At 39.6% G+C, this 21,199-nt stretch overlaps 2 protein-coding genes across 3 annotated transcripts in view; one reads left to right on the top strand and one right to left on the bottom strand.

Annotated features, from left to right (window-relative positions):
- Positions 1-21,199, bottom strand: part of LOC108717854 (palmitoyltransferase ZDHHC14) — a 114,066-nt gene that overhangs the window by 52,274 nt on the left and 40,593 nt on the right. Inside the window, exons 1-2 of one of the 2 annotated variants that reach the window (XM_041564458.1) lie at positions 16,756-16,942; positions 15,096-15,197 (exon numbers count right to left, since the gene is read on the bottom strand). The gene's annotated coding sequence lies outside the window, so the exon portion shown is untranslated. Of the gene's footprint in view, positions 1-15,095; positions 15,198-16,755; positions 16,943-21,199 lie in introns of those variants that run through there. The other variant, XM_041564459.1, reaches the window with a different exon arrangement.
- On the top strand, positions 5,005-11,128 carry LOC108717853 (mitochondrial import receptor subunit TOM7 homolog). The gene is made up of 3 exons (XM_041564460.1): positions 5,005-5,155; positions 7,796-7,844; positions 10,292-11,128. Exons 1-3 carry the CDS (start codon positions 5,056-5,058, stop codon positions 10,371-10,373), a joined length of 231 nt encoding a protein of 76 aa, XP_041420394.1. The 5' UTR covers positions 5,005-5,055; the 3' UTR covers positions 10,374-11,128.

Genomic DNA, 21,199 nt, shown 5'->3' with positions numbered 1-21,199 from the left:
GTTAAAATGGCGCCAATTAGTCATAGATGACGTCATCACTGGGTGTCAAACTTATCAAAAATCCCATCAGTGTAAAAAATATTACAATCAGGCTCCTACTAATCGCATAGGAGCGTATGTATTAATGTGACATCATATAGCAAGGTAGCCAAGAAAGTAGTGACCAAAGAAACAATCTGTCTAGTGAATCCATCATCAGTGAACATCAATAGCGATGTCAGTGCCTTGGTGTGAATAAAAGCAAGGAAGACATATAGCATACAGGATACGTATGCTCTATTAGTCCAGCGAGTATGTGGGAAAGTGCACTTACCCCAGCAGGATCCAGAGAGGAAGATACGATCGCCCTTATATCAGAATGTGTACTTTCCAAAAAAGATATGGCTTTTAGGGGTCACCATAACTTTTTGTAGCTTTTATCCCATATAAAACTGGTAATGTTTGGAAATGAGTGTAAATGTAAGCCATCAAATAAGTATGCACAAGGTAGATTCTGGGGTCTTTACATGCCATGTACTTCGATAATCCTATGTACATTGGGCATCAAACTGTTCAGAGGACCCCAGGCTTTCATATTTGGGGACATGCATACACATTTTAGATTCGGGGGAATGTGTACTTTCCGAAAATATATGTCTCTCTGGGGTGAACGTTCTTTTTTTCTACCTTTGCCCACCCGAAAATGATGTAAATGTGTTCATTTTGCAGTACCTGAAATGATAGACCAAATAGGGGGTCTTCTTTTGAGGCCTCTATATGCCACATGCTTAAGTACACCTATACATATTGGACATTAAACTGTTCAGCAGACCCCAGGCTTTCATATTTGGGGTTATTTGTCTTGATTACTAATGGTATGTTCGATATAAGATGCTGCAGGGTGGAAGTTTTGGAGGTGATTTTTGGAAATGTCCCCAAAATTGCCAAATTTAGGAAAGATTTGCAGCTTGGTGCTTTGGGGTAGAAAGACATGCATACCCAATTTAGATTCGGGGGAATGTGTACTTTCTGAAAATATATGGCTTTCTGGGGTGAACCTACTGTTAGTTGAATGTTTGGCCTTGAAATCAGAAGTATGCCGTTTTGTGGAGCGGAAATTTGCTAGTGTACTGCTTGTAGATTTTGATCTATATAAGTGAGAAATCTCCATAAAACTATATATATTTGGTATTGCTGCGTCCAAATCGGCTGGGTTCTTGTACATAAAATAAACAATGTTTCTGATATATGTAATTGTACTATGTGAAACATGATTTTTTTTTTCATTTTATTAGGCACTTTGAAGCCTATATTTTTTTTTTACAGAAGTGGAATTACACAAAAATGCTAGCATATTTTGAAAGCTCAGGTTGTCCTGAAAAAAAAACATATATTGTTTTCCTGGGTAAACAAAAAGACCCCCCAGGAAAGGCCCTTATAGTGAAAGAGTACAAAATGTTCAAAAATGGTCTCGCAATAAAAGTACCAAATCAGCCAAATTGTCTGGCAGCGGAAAGGTTTAAAGAGGAGCAGATCCAGGAATGCCAGAGCCCACCATACTAAGGTAAGAATACAAATAAGAATACAGAGAGTTGGGTGACTTGATGACGGGTATTTTTCTTCAGTTGGTGGATTGTAAAAGACAATAGTGTAATTTATCAACACTGGGCAAATTTACCCATGGGCAGTATCCCATGTCAACCTATCAAATTGTTGCATTCATTGTTCTACTTGCAGCTGGCTTTAAAGAGAACTAAAGCTTAACTAAAGAAGTAGCGAAAAATGTTGTACATTGTTTTGTGCTTCTGTACCAGCCCAAGGCAATGTTAGCCCTTTAGCAGTAAAGATCTGTGTCTCAAAAGATGCCCCAGTAGCTCCCCGTCTTCTATTCTGCAGATTCACTGCACATGCTCTGTGCTGCTGTCACTTACTGAGCTTAGGGACCCACTCACAGTATACAGTACACATAGAATAAAAATGTCACAATATAAGGCTGATTAGTAATTAATACAGATAATTACTACATGGCAGCACAGAAACCAGTGCAATTAGCATCAGAATTTAATAATCAGCCTTGTAGCATCATCTTATATTACAGGGCAAACAGCATTTTCTGCTCGATAATTTGTGACAACCCCTAAATTTAGCTTCTCAACAGCTGCTCAGAGCCCACTGAGCATGTGAGTGTCAGACACTTTCCAAGATGGTGACCCCCTGTGACAAGTTCTTAAAGGCTGCTATTCTGAGAAACTGCCATCTGTTACAAGTTAATCTTCAAGTTGGTCATTTTTTACTGAGAAACCAAGTTTTGCCTTCTAATCTGAGACAGATTACTGCGATACACCAGAACCCCATGTGACTTTTTTGTCAAAACCACTTAATGGAACTTTTCCATGTACAAACTGCTCTCAATGCAACACATCAAGCATCCTGGCACAGGGAAAGCAAATACAATTTCAGGAGACTTGCCTCAGCACCTTTGTTGTGTATTATTTGAAATGTCCTTGTTATGTTGGCAAGACCACCCAGCTGAGGTTTCAAATACCTGAACATCCCTAGACTTTGGAGGGCCGTTAATAGAGAATTCTTCTGCAACAAGAAGCCAGGTGGACATATATACAGTAAGCTGAACACAGTTGTATCAATTTGTCTTGGACACAACTGAATACCACTGGTTTTTGTAAAAGTATACCTGAATAAATGAGAATTTTGGGTACTCTGCATTTAGATAAATGCTTTCAGCCAATAGCAGTAGATACACATTTGCATATAGCGGCAGATGCCAGTACACCTTGGTTGGTTGGTGTGTGTTTTGTACCACTGATGAGGGGGCGGGAAGTCCCTGAAACATTTGATTTTACTTGTACTCCACAATAAACGGTTACAGCGAGGCAATATGAGGGCTGAACAAATGGTTTGATTTTTTTTAATAGATTTTCTTTTCAAGTTTCATACATCCATAATGAACAGTAACATACAGTTCAAATATACATCAGTCTCTCATATCCATACACAGTTATCACATCAGTGTTGTCAACCTAGACTGGGACAGTCAGAGATAGATCCTTTTTCCTGGGTAAACAAAAAGACCCCCCAGGAAAGGCCCTTATAGTGAAAGAGTACAAAATGTTCAAAAATGGTCTCGCAATAAAAGTACCAAATCAGCCAAATTGTCTGGCAGCGGAAAGGTTTAAAGAGGAGCAGATCCAGGAATGCCAGAGCCCACCATACTAAGGTAAGAATACAAATAAGAATACAGAGAGTTGGGTGACTTGATGACGGGTATTTTTCTTCAGTTGGTGGATTGTAAAAGACAATAGTGTAATTTATCAACACTGGGCAAATTTACCCATGGGCAGTATCCCATGTCAACCTATCAAATTGTTGCATTCATTGTTCTACTTGCAGCTGGCTTTAAAGAGAACTAAAGCTTAACTAAAGAAGTAGCGAAAAATGTTGTACATTGTTTTGTGCTTCTGTACCAGCCCAAGGCAATGTTAGCCCTTTAGCAGTAAAGATCTGTGTCTCAAAAGATGCCCCAGTAGCTCCCCGTCTTCTATTCTGCAGATTCACTGCACATGCTCTGTGCTGCTGTCACTTACTGAGCTTAGGGACCCACTCACAGTATACAGTACACATAGAATAAAAATGTCACAATATAAGGCTGATTAGTAATTAATACAGATAATTACTACATGGCAGCACAGAAACCAGTGCAATTAGCATCAGAATTTAATAATCAGCCTTGTAGCATCATCTTATATTACAGGGCAAACAGCATTTTCTGCTCGATAATTTGTGACAACCCCTAAATTTAGCTTCTCAACAGCTGCTCAGAGCCCACTGAGCATGTGAGTGTCAGACACTTTCCAAGATGGTGACCCCCTGTGACAAGTTCTTAAAGGCTGCTATTCTGAGAAACTGCCATCTGTTACAAGTTAATCTTCAAGTTGGTCATTTTTTACTGAGAAACCAAGTTTTGCCTTCTAATCTGAGACAGATTACTGCGATACACCAGAACCCCATGTGACTTTTTTGTCAAAACCACTTAATGGAACTTTTCCATGTACAAACTGCTCTCAATGCAACACATCAAGCATCCTGGCACAGGGAAAGCAAATACAATTTCAGGAGACTTGCCTCAGCACCTTTGTTGTGTATTATTTGAAATGTCCTTGTTATGTTGGCAAGACCACCCAGCTGAGGTTTCAAATACCTGAACATCCCTAGACTTTGGAGGGCCGTTAATAGAGAATTCTTCTGCAACAAGAAGCCAGGTGGACATATATACAGTAAGCTGAACACAGTTGTATCAATTTGTCTTGGACACAACTGAATACCACTGGTTTTTGTAAAAGTATACCTGAATAAATGAGAATTTTGGGTACTCTGCATTTAGATAAATGCTTTCAGCCAATAGCAGTAGATACACATTTGCATATAGCGGCAGATGCCAGTACACCTTGGTTGGTTGGTGTGTGTTTTGTACCACTGATGAGGGGGCGGGAAGTCCCTGAAACATTTGATTTTACTTGTACTCCACAATAAACGGTTACAGCGAGGCAATATGAGGGCTGAACAAATGGTTTGATTTTTTTTAATAGATTTTCTTTTCAAGTTTCATACATCCATAATGAACAGTAACATACAGTTCAAATATACATCAGTCTCTCATATCCATACACAGTTATCACATCAGTGTTGTCAACCTAGACTGGGACAGTCAGAGATAGATCAAGCGTTTTGAACAGGTTAAAGGGGGATGACTATAACAGATCTCCTGCCCTATCTCCTCTCAGCAGCACGTTTAGACTCCGGAACTCAAACTTATCTCAATATCACGTGACATCTTTTCATGTACCCGGCAGGGGTCTCTCTAGTATTTACTGACAGAAATCACTGTGTGCCGCCCAGCCCCTGGTACTGGAGCAAGAGCGCCAGCTGCTGGCTATTGAGTGTTTTAGTCCTTGCATCGCCTTTAATGATAAGCAGGTGGTGCGTTAATGCAGTAAGTAGAACCCGGAAATAGCAGTTCCAGTCAACTTCCTTCTGCTTGCAGCTGTTGTCCTTGCAGCCATGGCTGAAAGCAAAGAATCCAAGCAGCGCCTGCAGAAAGTCTTTCAATGCGGACAGTTCACCATCCACTGGGGCTTTATCCCAATGTTCCTGTATTTAGGTCAGTATGGTGTCACCGTACAGTCACGTGTGTAACCGAGCAGACGTCAGTAATGGCTACTGGCAGTGTCCTAGTCAAAAAGGACTCGCTGTTTATCCTGTGCCTTTATTTCCTTATAACTTGAACCTTGTTGCTCCCCGTTATAGGACTGATCTGTTTACTCTTATTTTAAGCAAATGCTGCCTGAGTGATCAATATGTTTGATTTTTTTATTTAGAATTAATCATTTTTTACCCAGCATTCTAATGTAATAAATTTGGTATGGAAGATCGGTAGAAATGGCTCCGCACTCCGATTTAAAACATCAAAATCTTTATTCGTCCATAATTTAAAAAAGAGAAGACACGTTGTACACACTGCTTGACGCGTTTCAGGCGGAAGTGCCCTTAATCATAAGCAAACTAGCAATATATATATATATATATATATATATATATATATATATATATATATATATATATATATATATATATATATATATATATATAGATAGAATGTGAATAAATGGATGCACACCGGGATTTTTTAAAAAAAGTTAAAACTCGCTTTTATTTAAATACTTAAAACATGGTCAGGTCAACGTTTCGGTCTCCATCTTAGACCTTTGTCAAGACCTAAATGGTTAGTTAAAAAAGAGCACATATATAGATACATTAATCCCACCCACAAATGGTTACCCTGCCGCTGCTTACTTTTAATCAAAATATTTGGCCCTGTTATATGTATGCAGGCATTTTCAAACAACATTAGGTGCAGCCACGGGTAAATCAAACAAGAGAAATTGGACATTATATATATATATATATATATATATATATATATATATATATATATATATATATATATATATATATATATATATATATCCCAGAACAATAGTGACATCTGTTGGTACATTCCCAAATTACAATTATGTAACCACACAAATGTGGCATAATATAGTGAATAAAGTACCCTCTCTTAAGTTACCGAGGAGTTTCATGACCATATAAAAACACGAGGCCGAAGGCTGAGTGTTTTTATATAGGTCATGGAACTCCGAGGTAACTTCTAATATCCTCATATTTTTCAACTGGGGGTACTTTATTTATTATAATACACAAGTTTCAGTGAGTCATGTGACAGAAATGACATTAGAACTCACCGTTTATAACTTATGACATCAGAACTCACCGTTTATAAGGATATAATTTACAGGATATTTATGGCTTTTGTGTATTCTATATATATATATAATTTACCTCTAATGAAATAAGGTGTATTAAAATCATGTAAAGATAAAGTAATTACAAATAGTAAAGTTAAAAGTAAATATTGTAGAAGAAGAACATGACCAAAAAAAACAATAATTTGAGAATGTACCAACATATGTCACTATTGTTCTGGGCTATATATATTGCTAGTTCCCTTATGCTTATGCTTCAGCCTAAAACACGTCATGCAGTGTGTACAACGTGTCTTCTCTTTTTTTAAATTATGGACGGAGTGGGAAGCCGTTTCTACCTATCTTCCATATTGTTCGGCGTGGAACGCCAAAGGACTCCAGCACCCGTTAATCTGTCTACAAGCCGCCAGGCTCTTGTTTACTACATATGCGGTGAGTCGGAACGGTTACGCTAATTTGTTTTCTTCTAATAAATTTGGTATGACACACCACATTTCTAAATATGGATAAAATCTGAGCATCAATTTCAGTAAAGATCAGCACAAATGTATTACTAAATGCGTTTCTTGACTGGTGCAATTCTGGTAGCACTGCACCATGCAATAATAAATACGCCTTGTAATGGATTCACAACTATTAAAGGAAACAGTAACAGAAAATGAAAGTGTTTTAAAGTAATACAAATATAATGCAGCATTGCCCTGCACTGGTAAAACTGATGTGTTTGCTTGAGAAACACTACAATTGTTTATATAAATAAGCTGCTGTGTAGCCAAGGGGGCAGCCATTCAAATGAGAAAAGACTTGGGTTACACAGTAGAAAGCTGATAAGCTTGGTAGAACATAATGGTGTTATCTGTTATCCACTATTTAACCTGTGCCATATAGCCTTTTTTTCAGTTGCCACCAATACTACCCATTGGCTTCTTTATATGAACTATAGTAGTGTTTCTCAAGCAAACACATCCGTTTTACCAGTGCAGGGCAACCGTACATGACATTTTCATTACTTTAAAACACTTTCATATTTTGGTGTTACTGTTCCTTTATCTAAGTTGTGGAATGTATGTGTCTTCCTAACATTCTAAAAAGTTCATTTGAAGATAATGTTTTTATTTATTGGGTAGTTATGTGAAAAAATATTGGTTTTTCTCTCTCTTTACCTGAGACAACCTTCTTGCTGAAATCCCTTTCAAGCAAGTTACTCTGATATAGAGCAAACATGGTAAGTATTCTAGTTAAATATATAACGTGTCACTTATTTGCATCGTTTCTATACCTTACACTGCAATATTGACATGTTAATTATTTTCTCTGCAATTGAACTTATGACCATTTTAGGGATAGGAGAGCTAAAGCCATATATTTAACTAAAATGCCCCTGCACAGGTCCCCCTTCCATCAACAAACTCCCAAATGGATCTCCTGTTTCTACCTTTAAATATTTACTCAAATGTATCTAACTTGCGTTTTAGGATTTAAAAGAGGAGCAGATCCAGGAATGCCAGAGCTCACCATACTAAGGTAAGAATACAAACAATTCAGAGAGTTGGGTGACTTGATGACATTTTTTTTCTTCAGTTGGTGGATTTTAAAAGACAATGGGGTAATTTATCAACACTGGGCAAATTTACCCATGGGCAGTATCCCTTGGCAAATCAAATTGTTGCATTCATTGTTCTACTTGCAGCTGGCTTTAAAGTGAACTAAAGCTTAACTAAAGAAGTAGCTAAAAATGTTGTACATTGTTTTCTGCTTCTGTACCAGCCCAAGGCAACCACAGCCCTTTAGCAGTAAAGATCTGTGTCTCCAAAGATGCCCCAGTAGCTCCCCATCTTCTTTTCTGCTGATTCACTGCACATGCTCTGTGCTGCTGTCACTTACTGAGCTTAGGGACCCACTCACAATATACAGTACACATAGAATATAAATATCACAATATAAGGCTGATTAGTAATTAATAGAGATAATTACTACATGGCAGCACAGAAACCAGTGCAATTAGCATCAGAATTTAATAATCAGCCTTGTAGCATCAGCTTATATTACAGGGCAACCACATTTTCTGCTTTATAATTTGTGACAACCTCTAAGCTTAGCTTCTCAACAGCTGCTCAGAGCCCACTTTCCAAGATGGTGACCCCCTGTGACAAGTTTGTAGTCCTGGATCATTGCTGCTATTGACAAGCTGAAACTTTAGGCTGATGCAATAAGTTCAGTATATAAAATATGGCATTTTTAACCACATTCATTTTTAGGGTTTCGTTCTCCTTTAAAAAGCTAATCATTGATTGGTTGTTATGGGTAACTGCCCATAGGCAAATTTGCCCAGTGTTGATAAAAGAGCCCCAATATGTTCTGTTTCCGCATACAAGCTGAACTATTGCTTGAACATTTGTACTTTTTTATTGTTTGACGGCATACCGGGTATTTTTTCTGCTGACAAATAAAAAAGCCAATTCACTGCATTGAGCACCTTGTATACATACACTGGGAGGCATGTGTTCAGGCTCTCTGTGCACCCACAGACTAGATTTTGGCACAAAAATGTATTCTTGACCAAATCGCTGAGAATGAAGGAGGCTTAGAGAAGAAGAAATCTACAGGATAAGTCTATATAGTATCTTTATAAAGCTAGGGAGAGCAAAGCAGTTATAGTGTGCCTGACAGAAAAGCATGTATAATGACCACAACATCTTAAAGTGCAAAGGGAGCACATTTTCAATCTTATAAGATTATTTTGCAGACTAAGAAAACCTCTGTAGAGAAATTTCCGACATAAACATGAAGTTATGAACCAAGGGATTCCCTAGTATGTCACAATGCAAAAGAAGAGGAAGGGAACTCTGTGGAACACATTGAACTTTTCCACAGCATTGTTGCCTTTATTGGTTTAAAAAAAAAGTTCTGCAAACTGCTTTATGTATTGTCTGCAGAAGTGTGAGTCATGCATTTGCTTTATGCAAATGAATGGGCTTTTTTCTTAGGGCAGTCTGACTGTATTGGTTAGCATGGTCAGAAAGCATGTAATATGGACTCTGTTTAGTGCCAAGGGTCCAGTATAGGGACCAGTAAGCAGAGTCAGCAGTTTTTATTATGGTATAGCCAGCTTTAGGCTAATGTCAAACAAGCCCTTTCTTCACAGGTTCTGATGCTGTGTGTATTAAAGGGATACTGTCACAGGAAAACATGCATTTTTCAAAATGCATCAGTTAAGAGTGCGGCTCCAGCAGAATTCTGCACTGAAATCCATTGTTCAAAAGAGCAAACAGATTTTTTTTTTATATATATATTTCATTTTGAAATCTGACATGTGGCTAGACATATTGTCAATTTCCAAGGTGCCCCTAGTCATGTGACTTGTGCTCTGCTAAATTTCAGTCACTCTTTTCTGCTGTACTGCAAGTTGGATTGATATCACCCACCCAGAAGCCAACAACAGAACAATGGGAAGGTAACCAGATAGCAGCTCCCTAACACAAGACAACAGCTGCCTGGTAGATCTAAGAACAGCATTCAATAGTAAAATCCAGGTCCCACTGGGACACATTCAGTTACATTGAGTAGGAGAGACAACAGCCTGCCAGAAAGCAGTTCCATGCTAAAGTGCTGGCTCTTTCTGAAATCACATGACCAGGCAAAATGACCTGAGGTGGCTGCCTACACACCAATATTACAACTAAAATAAAAACACTTGCTGGTTCCAGAATGAAATGTTATATTGTAGAGTGAATTATTTGCAGTGTAAACAGTGTAATTTAGAAATAAAAACTACACCATAAAAATTGACAAAATCCCTTTAAGTGAAATCAGTGATTTTGACCAAAATCTGCCCCATGTGGGTGCCACTCATATCATTTACTACATACACACGGGACAGCTTTGGGGATATTGATGATATCACTGCCTGCATATTTCCACTAGCAGAGAAAACGTCTAGTTTGACATTACTCTTTTTTTTTTTTTTTAAGGCTCCAAGCACATTTAAACTTTCCCCCTCCTGCAGAGAAAAACTCCCCCCCCCCCAATGAGGACAGGCATGTTTTGGACTGAAATGGCAGGATATTTCAGAACTAAGGTGGCTATACGCTAGCTGACCTTGTAGCAAGTGATGATCGTCTACTTGCCCTGATAGCCTGAACAATTGGTGGAGAGTAGCTGCATCTTCTTATTTCTTCATATGCCCCCCTTGATGACGTGGACTTCCACTCAGAGCTGTGGAGTCGGCAGCAATTTTGGGTATCTGGAGTTAGAGTTGCCAAAAATGTACCGACTCCTAATGACTAAATGCAAGCACTAAAATTAATCAAATCAGATTTAAGAGCTTCTATGAAGGAGGTTTTGGTAGAAGCAATTCTGTTTCTTAGAAAAATACTTTAGTTAAATTTGGATTGTATTTTACAGATATTCTACAGCTACTGTATATGCCAGGTTCAATTAATGTATATGTTGTTTTAGGTTTTTTGAATTGTTTTTGGTTTATGTAATTTAACTTTGATTTAGGTTTAGGATGTGGTTTATATTTATGCGCTTTGGCAGTGATGAAATACCTTGTATGCTGTGTACTTAACTTTCAATCAACATGGAAAATACATTTAAAGGAACAGTAATGCCAACAATTAAAGCGTTTTGAAGTAATTAACATATAATTCACTGTTCGTATGCGCTGGTAAAAGCTGTGTGTTTGCTTCAGAAAGACTACTGTAGTTTTTATAATCAAGCCGGCTTGTAGCCATGGAGTCAGTCATTCAAGATGCTAGGAGAAAGAAGAAAAGGCACAGGTTACATAGCATATAACAGATAATCCCTGTCCAATACAATGGTATTTTATCTATCTGCTATGTAACCTGTGCCTTTTTTGCAGCTTGAATGGCTGCCCCCATGGCAACTCAGCAGCTTGTTTATATAAACTATAGTAGTGTTTCTGAAGGAAACACACCAGTTTCAAGTCCAGAGTAGAGTCCTGTGCAGGTCTGTTTTTTTCACACCCGTGCCCAATTTGCATCCGCTTACCCTAAACCTGACCCGTACCCACCCAGGAAGCCTATCCGATCCCTTCACACATTAAGAGTTTCACCGGCCAGAAGTGACGCCATTTAAACCAGAAGCGATGTCACCGAGCAAGTGTTTTTATATTGTAAAAGGTCGATTTTCTCTTATTATGCTTAATGACATGAAAACAACCCAATAGGATAGCTTTGCCATTAGTACAAATTTATACTCATTTAGTTAACATCTTATTGATATAGAAAAATAGCAAATTGTTTAAAAATTAAGAATTCTGTATTTGGTGTATACCAGGGCTGTCCAACTGACGACCCTCACCCCCCCCCCCCTTTATGTGGCTCCACATGAAAGCCTGCCTGCTGTGATTCCTTACCTTGCATAAGCTTTTAAAGTCAGTACAAAACGAGCGGATCTTATCTTGTATGACCACCTTTAGAGTCCTGCACTGTTCTGCCTGCCCTGTGTGTGTCATACTCTGCCTGCCCTATGCTCCCTGTGTGTGCCATACTCCTCCTGCCCTATGCTCCCTGTGTGCCATACTCTGCCTGCCCTATGCTCCATGTGTGTGTCATACTCTGCCTGCCCTATGCTCCCTGTGTGTGCCATACTCTTTCTGCCCTATGCTCCCTGTGTGTATCATACTCTGCCTGCCTTATGCTGTCATACTGTGCCTGTGGTAGGCAAACATGTTGGGGTTTAACATTTGGAAATACTTGTTAGGGGTCCCCAAGGTGTGTAATCATGTGCTGTGGGTTGCTGTGTAATCCACAGGGGAGGATGAGGCATATGGATTTAAGAGAATGTCTTAATATGACTTAATAAACTTGTTTCACATATGGGAGATGAGTGATATCCTTACAATGAGCACCAACCATTTGTTTTATTTTTTTGGTGTGCTACCACAAGGGATGCACCGAATCCACTTTTTTGGATTCGGCCGAACCCCCGAATCCTTTGTGAAAGATTTGGCTGAATACCGAACCGAATCCTAATTTGCATATGCCTGGCCGAACCCGATTCCTATTTTGCATATGCAAATTAGGGGAAGGAAGGGGGAAAACATTTTTTACTTCCTTGTTTTGTGACAAAAAGTCACGTGATTTCCCTCCCTGCCCCTAATTTACATATGCAAAATAGGATTCTGGTTCGGCCAGGCAGAAGGATTTGGCCAAATCCTGCTTAAAAAGGCCGAATCCTGAACCGAATCCTGGATTCGGTGTATCCCTGGCTACCACCATTAATGTGGACATGGTCTTAAAAGTTCTAGTGGTAACATTGGTATGGTTTAAAGTGGGTGTGGTTTAAAAACAGGGCATGGTCAACACTGGCTTCGATTATCGACCCTCCACCACCAAGGCCATAAAAATTCTGGCCCTCTGTACTACAGAAGTTGGACAGCACTGGTCTATTGCATTGTTGAATAACTGGTTTGCAGATAATAAATCTGATAGCTATACCACTGCCTCTAATATAAGTGTTTATGGAGTACTTGTGTACATTTAACTCACTGTTAATTTGTTTTTTCATTTCAGTTTGCTTTGGGGATGAGAAACGCTCTCAGCAGTCACAGCTTTGAAGAGGATGTGGCGACTTTTATAAATAGGACTTATTCAGTATAATGAGCACTGGCTATTTGTGCATCAAAGATCGGACACCAATCTATTGGGACAAATGCATATTTTATTAAATGTACGCCTTTCATATTATTGACTGATATGGCTTTCATGCACAGGTGGATATTGTTTATAGAAGGCATGAAAATGTAGTTTCTGATACAGCTGTCAAGCCAAATATTTACATGTCAAACTCTTCTGGAGAATGAGAAATTTCCATACCTGTGCACTGGAAAAGGAGTATCCTGGAGCCAGTTTTTCATGACTGAATAGAATGCATAAAGAGCATTTTTTCACATAAACAACTCAATTCATTAGCACAAATGCTGCTTCTTGTAAAAATGTTTCTGATTTGTTTGCATACTCCATCTTATGTATAAAATATATATCATATATGTTCAGTGGCGTAACTAGACCCCTTGGGGCCCTGGTGCGGAATTTACAACTGGGCCCCCCCCCGCCGGGCCCCCCACGCCGGACCCCCCACGCAATGGGCCGGAACACAGCATTACTGATCTAATGCCATAGGAATGAGTTGAACGTTTTTTTTCAAAGGAACAGATAGCCTTTAAATATCAGGACTCTATGTGGGGGTGCACAAGGGCAATGGCACATTGGGTCATACAGGAATGGGTGTAAAAGTAAAAGTGTATTGTTACTTACTGAAACTGGTACAGCATTATTAAAAGTCATCTTTTTCCCAGCTGCCCCAGTCATGTGACTTGTGCTCTGATAAACTTCAATCACTCTTTACTGCAAGTTGGAGTGATATCACCTTACAGAGCATTTGTTTTTAGATGGGATCAGTGGCCCCCATTTGAAAGCTGAACTATTTGACTTCTTATTCTAGCTCTTCAAAGACTTTTTAAAAAAGACAAATTGAAAAGTTGCTTAGAAATTCAACATAACAAAATTTAACTTAAATGGATACTGTCATGAGAAACATTTTTTTTTTTCAAAACGAATTAGCCAATAGTGCTGCTCCAGCAGAATTCTGCACTGAAATACATTTCTCAAAAGAGCAACAGATTTTTTTTAGATTTCATCTTGAAATCTGACATGGGGCTAGACATGTATCCCATGTCATCAAGTTTACCAGCTGACCCAAGTCATGTGTCTTGTGCTGATAAACTTCAGTCACTCTTTACTGCAAGTTGGAGTGATAATCACCCCTCTCCCTCCCCCCAGGAGCCTAACAGAACAATGGGAAGGTAACCAGATAACAGTTCCCTAACACAAGATAACAGCTGCCTGGTAGATCTAAGAACAGCACTCAATAGTAAAAACCCATGTCCCACTTGAACTCCTTCAGTTACATTGAGTAGGAGAAACAGCCTGTCAGAAAGCAGTTTCATCCTCAAGTGCTGGCACAAGTCACATGACCAGGGGCAGCTGGGAAATGGACAAGTCTAGCCCTGTGTCAGAATTGAATATAAAAAAAATCTGTTTGCTCTTTTGAGAAATGGATTTCAGTGCAGAAGTCTGCTGGAGCAGCACTATTAACTGATGTGTTTTTGAAAAAAAAACAAAAAAACATGTTTTCCCATGACAGTATCCCTTTAAGGTGAACCAACCCTCTGTTAAATTTCACCAGTATGCATGAGGCCTAATTACTTGTGGTTCTTCAGTTTATATGCAGTACACATGCAAATTGACCCAATTATTGGTTACCAGACACATGCATATAATCAGGATTGCCCTTTAAGATAAATAGTGTGCGTTGCCCCAGTCATGGTGGCCAGTGGTTCTTTGTCCTAATTCCCCAGCTTACTTAAGTTTTATGACATGCATGCATATTACAGCCACTCTGCATTAATATATTTACTGGTGACATGTTTGAGGGCTCTTACAGATGGACGTTTCTGGCTGCGCTCCCCTGCGTTCCGTTTTGAAGCGTTCAGCCGCAGAGGAGCGCAGCTTTAGACACAGCCAATTCATTTCAACGTGCCTGTACTCACACAGGCGCATGTAGGCGCCGAACGCAGCTGCATTTTTCTGCGTTCGGTGCCTACATGCACCTGTGTGAGTACAGGCACATTGAAATGAATTGGCTGCGTCTAAAGCTGCGCTCCTCTGCGGCTGAACGCAGCCAGAAATGTCCATCTGTAAGAGCCCTTAGTTTAGCTGCCTAACTACACATTGCTCTTAGCACTACCTGTGCGACTTCTTTCTTGCTTTTAGGGCTAGTCCACACGGGGAGATAGTTCGGCGCTTCGGGTCGCGGCGTGATATGGTCTGAAGCTCCTCCTGTTGCAGCCTTTAAATAAAAGAACAAACAATAGTAAATAGTTGCAATGCATGTCCAAAATCAAGCTCAACCACTGCAAAAGTAAAGCCAAGTTGCGACTTCATTATTAATGTAGAAGGATCATATAATACAGTGATCCCCAACCAGTAGCTCGTGAGCAACATGTTGCTCTCCAACCCCTTGGATGTTGCTCCCAGTGGCCTCAAAGCAGGTGCTTATTTTTGAATTCCAGGCTTGGAGGCAAATTTTGATTGTATAAAAACCAGGTGCACTGCCAAACAGAGCCTCAACGTACGTTGACAATCCTCATAGGGGCTACTAAATGGCCAATCACAGCACTTATTTGGCACCCAAGAACATTTTTCATGCTTGTGTTGCTCTCCAACTACTTTTACTTATGAATGTTGCTCATGGGTTCAAAAGGTTGGGGATCCCTGATATAATATATATCTGTACATGATTTTTACCCCAGATGGGGAAAGATATTTTGAGAATTAAGGATTACATCGTTTTTAAAAACAAAACTGAATGACCTGGAAGGTTAACTCAGTAATTATGGGTCTGCTAATCGCATACATAAATTAATCTATTCAGAATACTAGTTATGCATGTCCACAACTTTATAAATGGAATGCTTTCATGCAACTTTACAGTACACAAACAAGTAAACTAAGTATTTAAGCACATAAATCTACTGTGTTAACAACAAGGGTTAATGGTGTAAAGGGATATTCTGAGAAAAATCTGCAATGGGTTCTATTTTATAATTTGTGGTTTTTGAGTTAACTTTTATTCAGCAGCTCCCCAAGTTGCAACCATTACTAGGGTCCAATTACCATAGCAATCATGTACTAATTTAAATAAAAGACTGGAATATGAATAGGAGAGGGACAATAGAAAGATACACAATTCTTTAAAAAGTAGATGGGGTCAGTGACCCCCCCCCCTTTTAAAATGCTGGAACAATTTAGACGGCAAATAACCATTAAAAAGAAAAAATGCAGACCAATTGAAAAGTTGCTTAAAATTCACCAAATACTAAGTTAACATGAAAGCGACCCACTCCTTTAAAGGTTTACTATTCGGTCATGTGCAAGGTGTCTCTGCAAGTTACATCACATACAAAAAGCAACAGGTGACTTGTATACAGAACCACAGCAAATATATTAGACTTAGCATTGACAGAGAACAACCACCAGCCATTTTGCGAACACCAGGGCACAAATGCAGGTATAAAAATACAGGAAAACAATGTAAAAATCAGAGAAAACACCCACAAAAAAAAAATTCACAGAAACAGTGACCAGCCATTTTTTTGGGGAACAACAGGGCACAAATGCAGGTATAAAAATACAGGAAAGCAATGTAAAATTAGAGAGAACACCACCTGAAAGGTTTATAAATTGAGGAGACCAAAAAAATGTAGACAAGGACATGCAATGCAATTATGCAAAATTGAGATTTTACTGTTGTGCTTGGATATTATTTCAGATCAGAAATATATTATACAATTACATTATCTACCCTGCAAGGCCACAACATTAACAGAGCAAAACAAAATCTTTACCTGTAAAAAACAGTTGCACACAGTGAGTGAGTGAGTGAGTGAGTGAGCCACACACTAAAGTTCAACAGCAGGTCACAGGTATTGTGCAGTGCCTGAAGTAAATTGTTGGTCAGGTAGGTTCCAACTTCCAAGAAGTTCCAAGTGACTGAAAAACTCCTGGTGAGGTGAGAGGAGTCAGACTCTGGAAGTGTGCCAGGCAGGCATTAAAGCTGCTGCGTGCACTGCAGCCGCACCCTCCCCTCTTGTAAATCATTGCCCCGCCTCCTGCCCTTATCTTAACTCTCATTGGGCAGAAGGCAAGAGCCATACGTCCTGGGAGCAGAGGGGAGCAGAGGGGGCGGGGGGAGTTGCAGCTGCTCTCTCTCTGCCTCTGTTCAGTAAAAGTAAGCTGGCGAGTGGCGCTGGCGCTGCGAGAGAGAGAGCGAGGAAGGGGAGGGAGGGCAGGGGAGGACGGAGTCAGCCCAAACGCTTCACTATATGCTGCACAGCCTGTGGGGGAGAGACGGCAGCCACAGGAAGGTGCCGGCTGTGACGTCACACGCTGCGCGCCGGATGTCACCAGCCACCAGGAGATTCAGGTGACGCTCTCTGGCTGCTGGCTGCTCTTGGTTGCGGGCAGTGGCTGCGCTGTGGCGGGGCCCCATCGGGCATGCAGCAGGGCTCGGCGGGGCCCAATCGGGCATGCAGCAGGGCTCGGCGGGGCCCTATCGGGGATGCAGCAGGGCTCAGCGGGGCCCCATTGGGGGTGCAGGGGCTCGGCGGGCCCTGGCGCCGTTGCACCCTTCGCACCCCTGGTAGTTCCGCCACTGTATATGTTCACCTTTGAGTTAACTTTTAGGATGATGTAGAGAATGATATTCTGAGACAATTTGTATTTGGTTTTCCTTTTTTATTATTTGTGGTTCTTGAGTTATTTAGATTTTTATTCAGCAGCTCTCCAGTTTCCAGTATCAGCAAACTGGTTGCTACGGTCAAAATTACCCTAGTAATCATGCATTGATTTGAATGAGAATATGGAATATTAATAGGGAAAGGGTCTGACTAGAAAGAGGAGTAATAAAAAGTAGCAATAACAATAAATTTGTAGCCTTACAGAGCATTTGTTTTTAGACGGGGTCAGTGACCCCCATTTGAAAGCTGGAAAGAGTCAGCAGAAGAAGGCAAAAAAATAAATAATGAAGAGTTGCTTAGAATTGGCCATTCTATAACATAGTAAAAGTTGGTGAACCACCCCTTTAACTATATAGGAAGCAGACCCTTCTGGTAAAGTTCCGCCTGGAAATCAAAGAGAATGGAGGGTTGTCTTTATAAGAGTTAAAGCTTAAAGGACAAGGAAAGTCTAAAATAGAATAATGCTAGAAATGCTGTATTTTGTATACTAAACATAAGCATAAACTTACTGCACCACAAGCCTAATCAAACAAATGATTTATGCTTTCAAAGTTGGCCACAGATGGCTGTCATCTTGTAACTTTGTTAAACATCTTTGCCTGACTCTGACCCTGCACATGCTCAGTGTGGCCTGGGCTGCTTAGGGATTGTCATAAACAAAGCTACTTGAATTCTGCACGGCTGGTAAGTAAGGCTTACCAGCCTGCTGTTCATAAGTATGATTGTTTCCATTCTCAGCATTTAGGGACCATCTGACAATTCCTATCCACAGCAGTAAATGAAGGGAGAATTTCACTGCATACAGTCAGGTTTCTTATAAAAACGGTACACATTTTTTAATTAAAGTATATTGGAGATAGGTTTCTTTTTCATTAAAGAAAGTAAAAATGGGATTTTATTTTTTTTGCCTTTCCTTGTCCTTTAAATACAGGTGCAAAGATCAACAAGTCCTTCCCAATAAAGGGCCAGCATATACAAAGTTATAGAATAATGTATGCCTACCCCTAGTTCCAGCCCTGCCACAATGCCATCTATTTGCTTCACATACATTTACAGGAAATATCCAGCCAAATAACACATTTTTTTATGCATGTATTAAAAAGTTTCAGCAACTGTAAACTTATTTGCAAATACAATTCAAAGCAAGAAAATAATGTATTATATTGCGAGAAATCAGTATTTTCATGCGTACTGAACAACAGAATGTAAAGTTATGTGATAGCAACCAAGGAAATAACATTATGCATACTTTCCATATGTATAAACTAAGGATTACAGCTAGATATGCAAAAAGTAAATGGAAAAATAAATAAGTGAGATTGGTACAGCTGCAAAGGCCAAGCCTGGGAGATGCATCATTGTCTCCATTACTTTATCATTGAGTTGGTATAATGTGAAAAAAAAAGGCCCTAATGGAAATATGCGAAGTGCTGTTGAACAATGAACTTCTTTTGAGTGCTTTTAGTTGCTATGTCTATTGGCTAAAGCGGTTAATTCATTACATCTTTTTTTTTTTAAATGTAAAAACTGAAGCTTTGCCCTGTGAATAGAACATACTGTACAAGTATCACTTTTATTTAACATAAAGTATATAAATAAAATATATACACATGCAGTATTAAAGGAGAAGGAAAGCTACAGAGGCATTTTATTGCGAATATATTAGCTGTAATAGGGCAAGCTAGAATGCTATATTTATTCTGTAGAATGCTTTACCATACCCGAGTAAAAAGCTCTAGAAGCTCTCTGTTTGTTTAGGATAGCAGCTGCAGTATTAGCTTGGTGTGACATCACTTCCTGCCTGTGTCTCTTCCTGCTCAGTTATAGCTCTGGGCTCAGATTACAGCAGAGATGGGAGGGGGGTGGGGAAGAGGAGCGAGCATACTGAGCATGCTCACGCCCAGGGCAAGGAGGTTTAAGCTGAAGGCAGGGAGTCTGATACAGAAGCCCATGTGTACACAATAGAATGAAAGAAATGCTGTGTTTCTTTTGACAGCAGACTCAGAGCAGCATTACTTTGAGGGTTTACTGGTATATTTACTGGTATATTTAGGTGGACCTTTCTGATAAGGCTTACTTAGTTTTAACCTTTCCTTCTCCTTTAAAATGGAATTTCTGAATAAGGCCTATGGTACACTGACAGCAATCGAATGTCCTTGCCTTCCCTTCATTTGAATTGAAAAAGAGCTGCCTATGACAATGCAGCTGTTGGACAGGGACTGTATGCAGTGTCAGACTGGGATATCAGGGGCCCATCAGAAAGCATTAGACCTTGGGCCCACCAAAAAACCTAAAACCGTGAGCCCACCAGAAAACCTTAGACAGTGGACCTTTCCAAACTATTATTCCTCCTCTACTCACTCAACCTCTTTATTCTCCTAGTCTTTTATATATATACTTACAATATTCTCCCATTATTAAGCATTTTACCCCATAAAGAAATAGGGAATGACCGTGAAATAGGCCAAATGTTTAGAAACAAGAGGGCCCACTAACACCTGGGCCCACAGGGAGTTTTCCTGGTATCCCTGTGGGCCAGTCCGACACTGACTGTATGGCAATCTGAAAATGTTGTTAAATTTGCAATTAATCCCAAAGAGGTTTAACCAACCTTTAACCAACAGGATACGGGAAGAGAAAATGAGACATACATTTCTAGCAAAGAAAAGCAAGGGAGAAGCAATGACTCAGCAACATACAGACATTGAAAACGTGGATCGAGAAGAGACAACCCTACTTCAATAAAGTAGAACCATACAAGGCCTTACTGAACTGCATAACAGAGGAGGATTCTTGCAAAACAAAGCAAGAGAGAAGCAATGATTTCACACAAAAATTAGCAATTGAAAAAACCAAATCTGACTCCACTTCCTGCACAAACAGAGGGAAAGATAGTATAGGTGGCAAGGAAACGGAAGAAAAAGTAGAAAAAGACAGGACCAAATCTTTGCTCCAATAACAAAAAGAGGACTCGACCTATTGTATAACAGAGAGGAAGAGAAATAAGGAATTAACATTTTCATAGCAAAGCAAGATAGAGACAACGGTTCCCCCACCTGCAAGGAGAGGGAACAGAAAACTGAACCTTATTCTACTCACTGAAAAAAGAGGAACATAAAAGCAAGCCAAAGAGGTGACAAACAGAGGAGGAATAAGAAACATATTATCATAGTGGAAATAGAAAAACAGCAACAACAAGGACATAATTGTGTAATTGAGGAAAAGAGAAATGAGACATATACTTGTAAAGTACAGCAAAAAGGAACACAAAAGTGAACTCCACTCTCTTCAGACTGAGCATGAAAGCAAGCCCTCTACTATCTGATTAAAGGAGGAATATACGAAAAAGGTGACCAGGAAAGAGAGACAAATTAAAAAAACAGCTGCATAAAAGAGGAAAAGATAAATAAGTCAGTCACCCACCTAGCAAGATACAGGACTCCAAATCTTGCAAACAAGAGGAACAGAAAAACCAAACCTGACTCTTAGTTTCAGTCTCATTTGAGTGTTTTTGATTCTACGGGATCAGCAATTGACATGAAATACTAAAGTG

The sequence above is a fragment of the Xenopus laevis genome, chromosome 5S, assembly GCF_017654675.1.
Source record: "Xenopus laevis strain J_2021 chromosome 5S, Xenopus_laevis_v10.1, whole genome shotgun sequence".
NCBI classification, from domain to species: Eukaryota; Metazoa; Chordata; class Amphibia; order Anura; family Pipidae; genus Xenopus; species Xenopus laevis.
This window is presented reverse-complemented; position numbering and strand designations above follow the sequence as displayed.

Coding starts and splice junctions, on each gene's coding strand:
- LOC108717853 (XM_041564460.1), top strand. CDS start 5,056: ATGGCTGAAAGCAAAGAATCCAAGCAGCGCCTGCAGAAAGTCTTTCAA. Junction 5,156..7,795: donor CCCAATGTTCCTGTATTTAG/GTCAGTATGGTG, acceptor CTTGCGTTTTAG/GATTTAAAAGAGGAGCAGAT. Junction 7,845..10,291: donor CCAGAGCTCACCATACTAAG/GTAAGAATACAA, acceptor TTTTTTTTTAAG/GCTCCAAGCACATTTAAACT.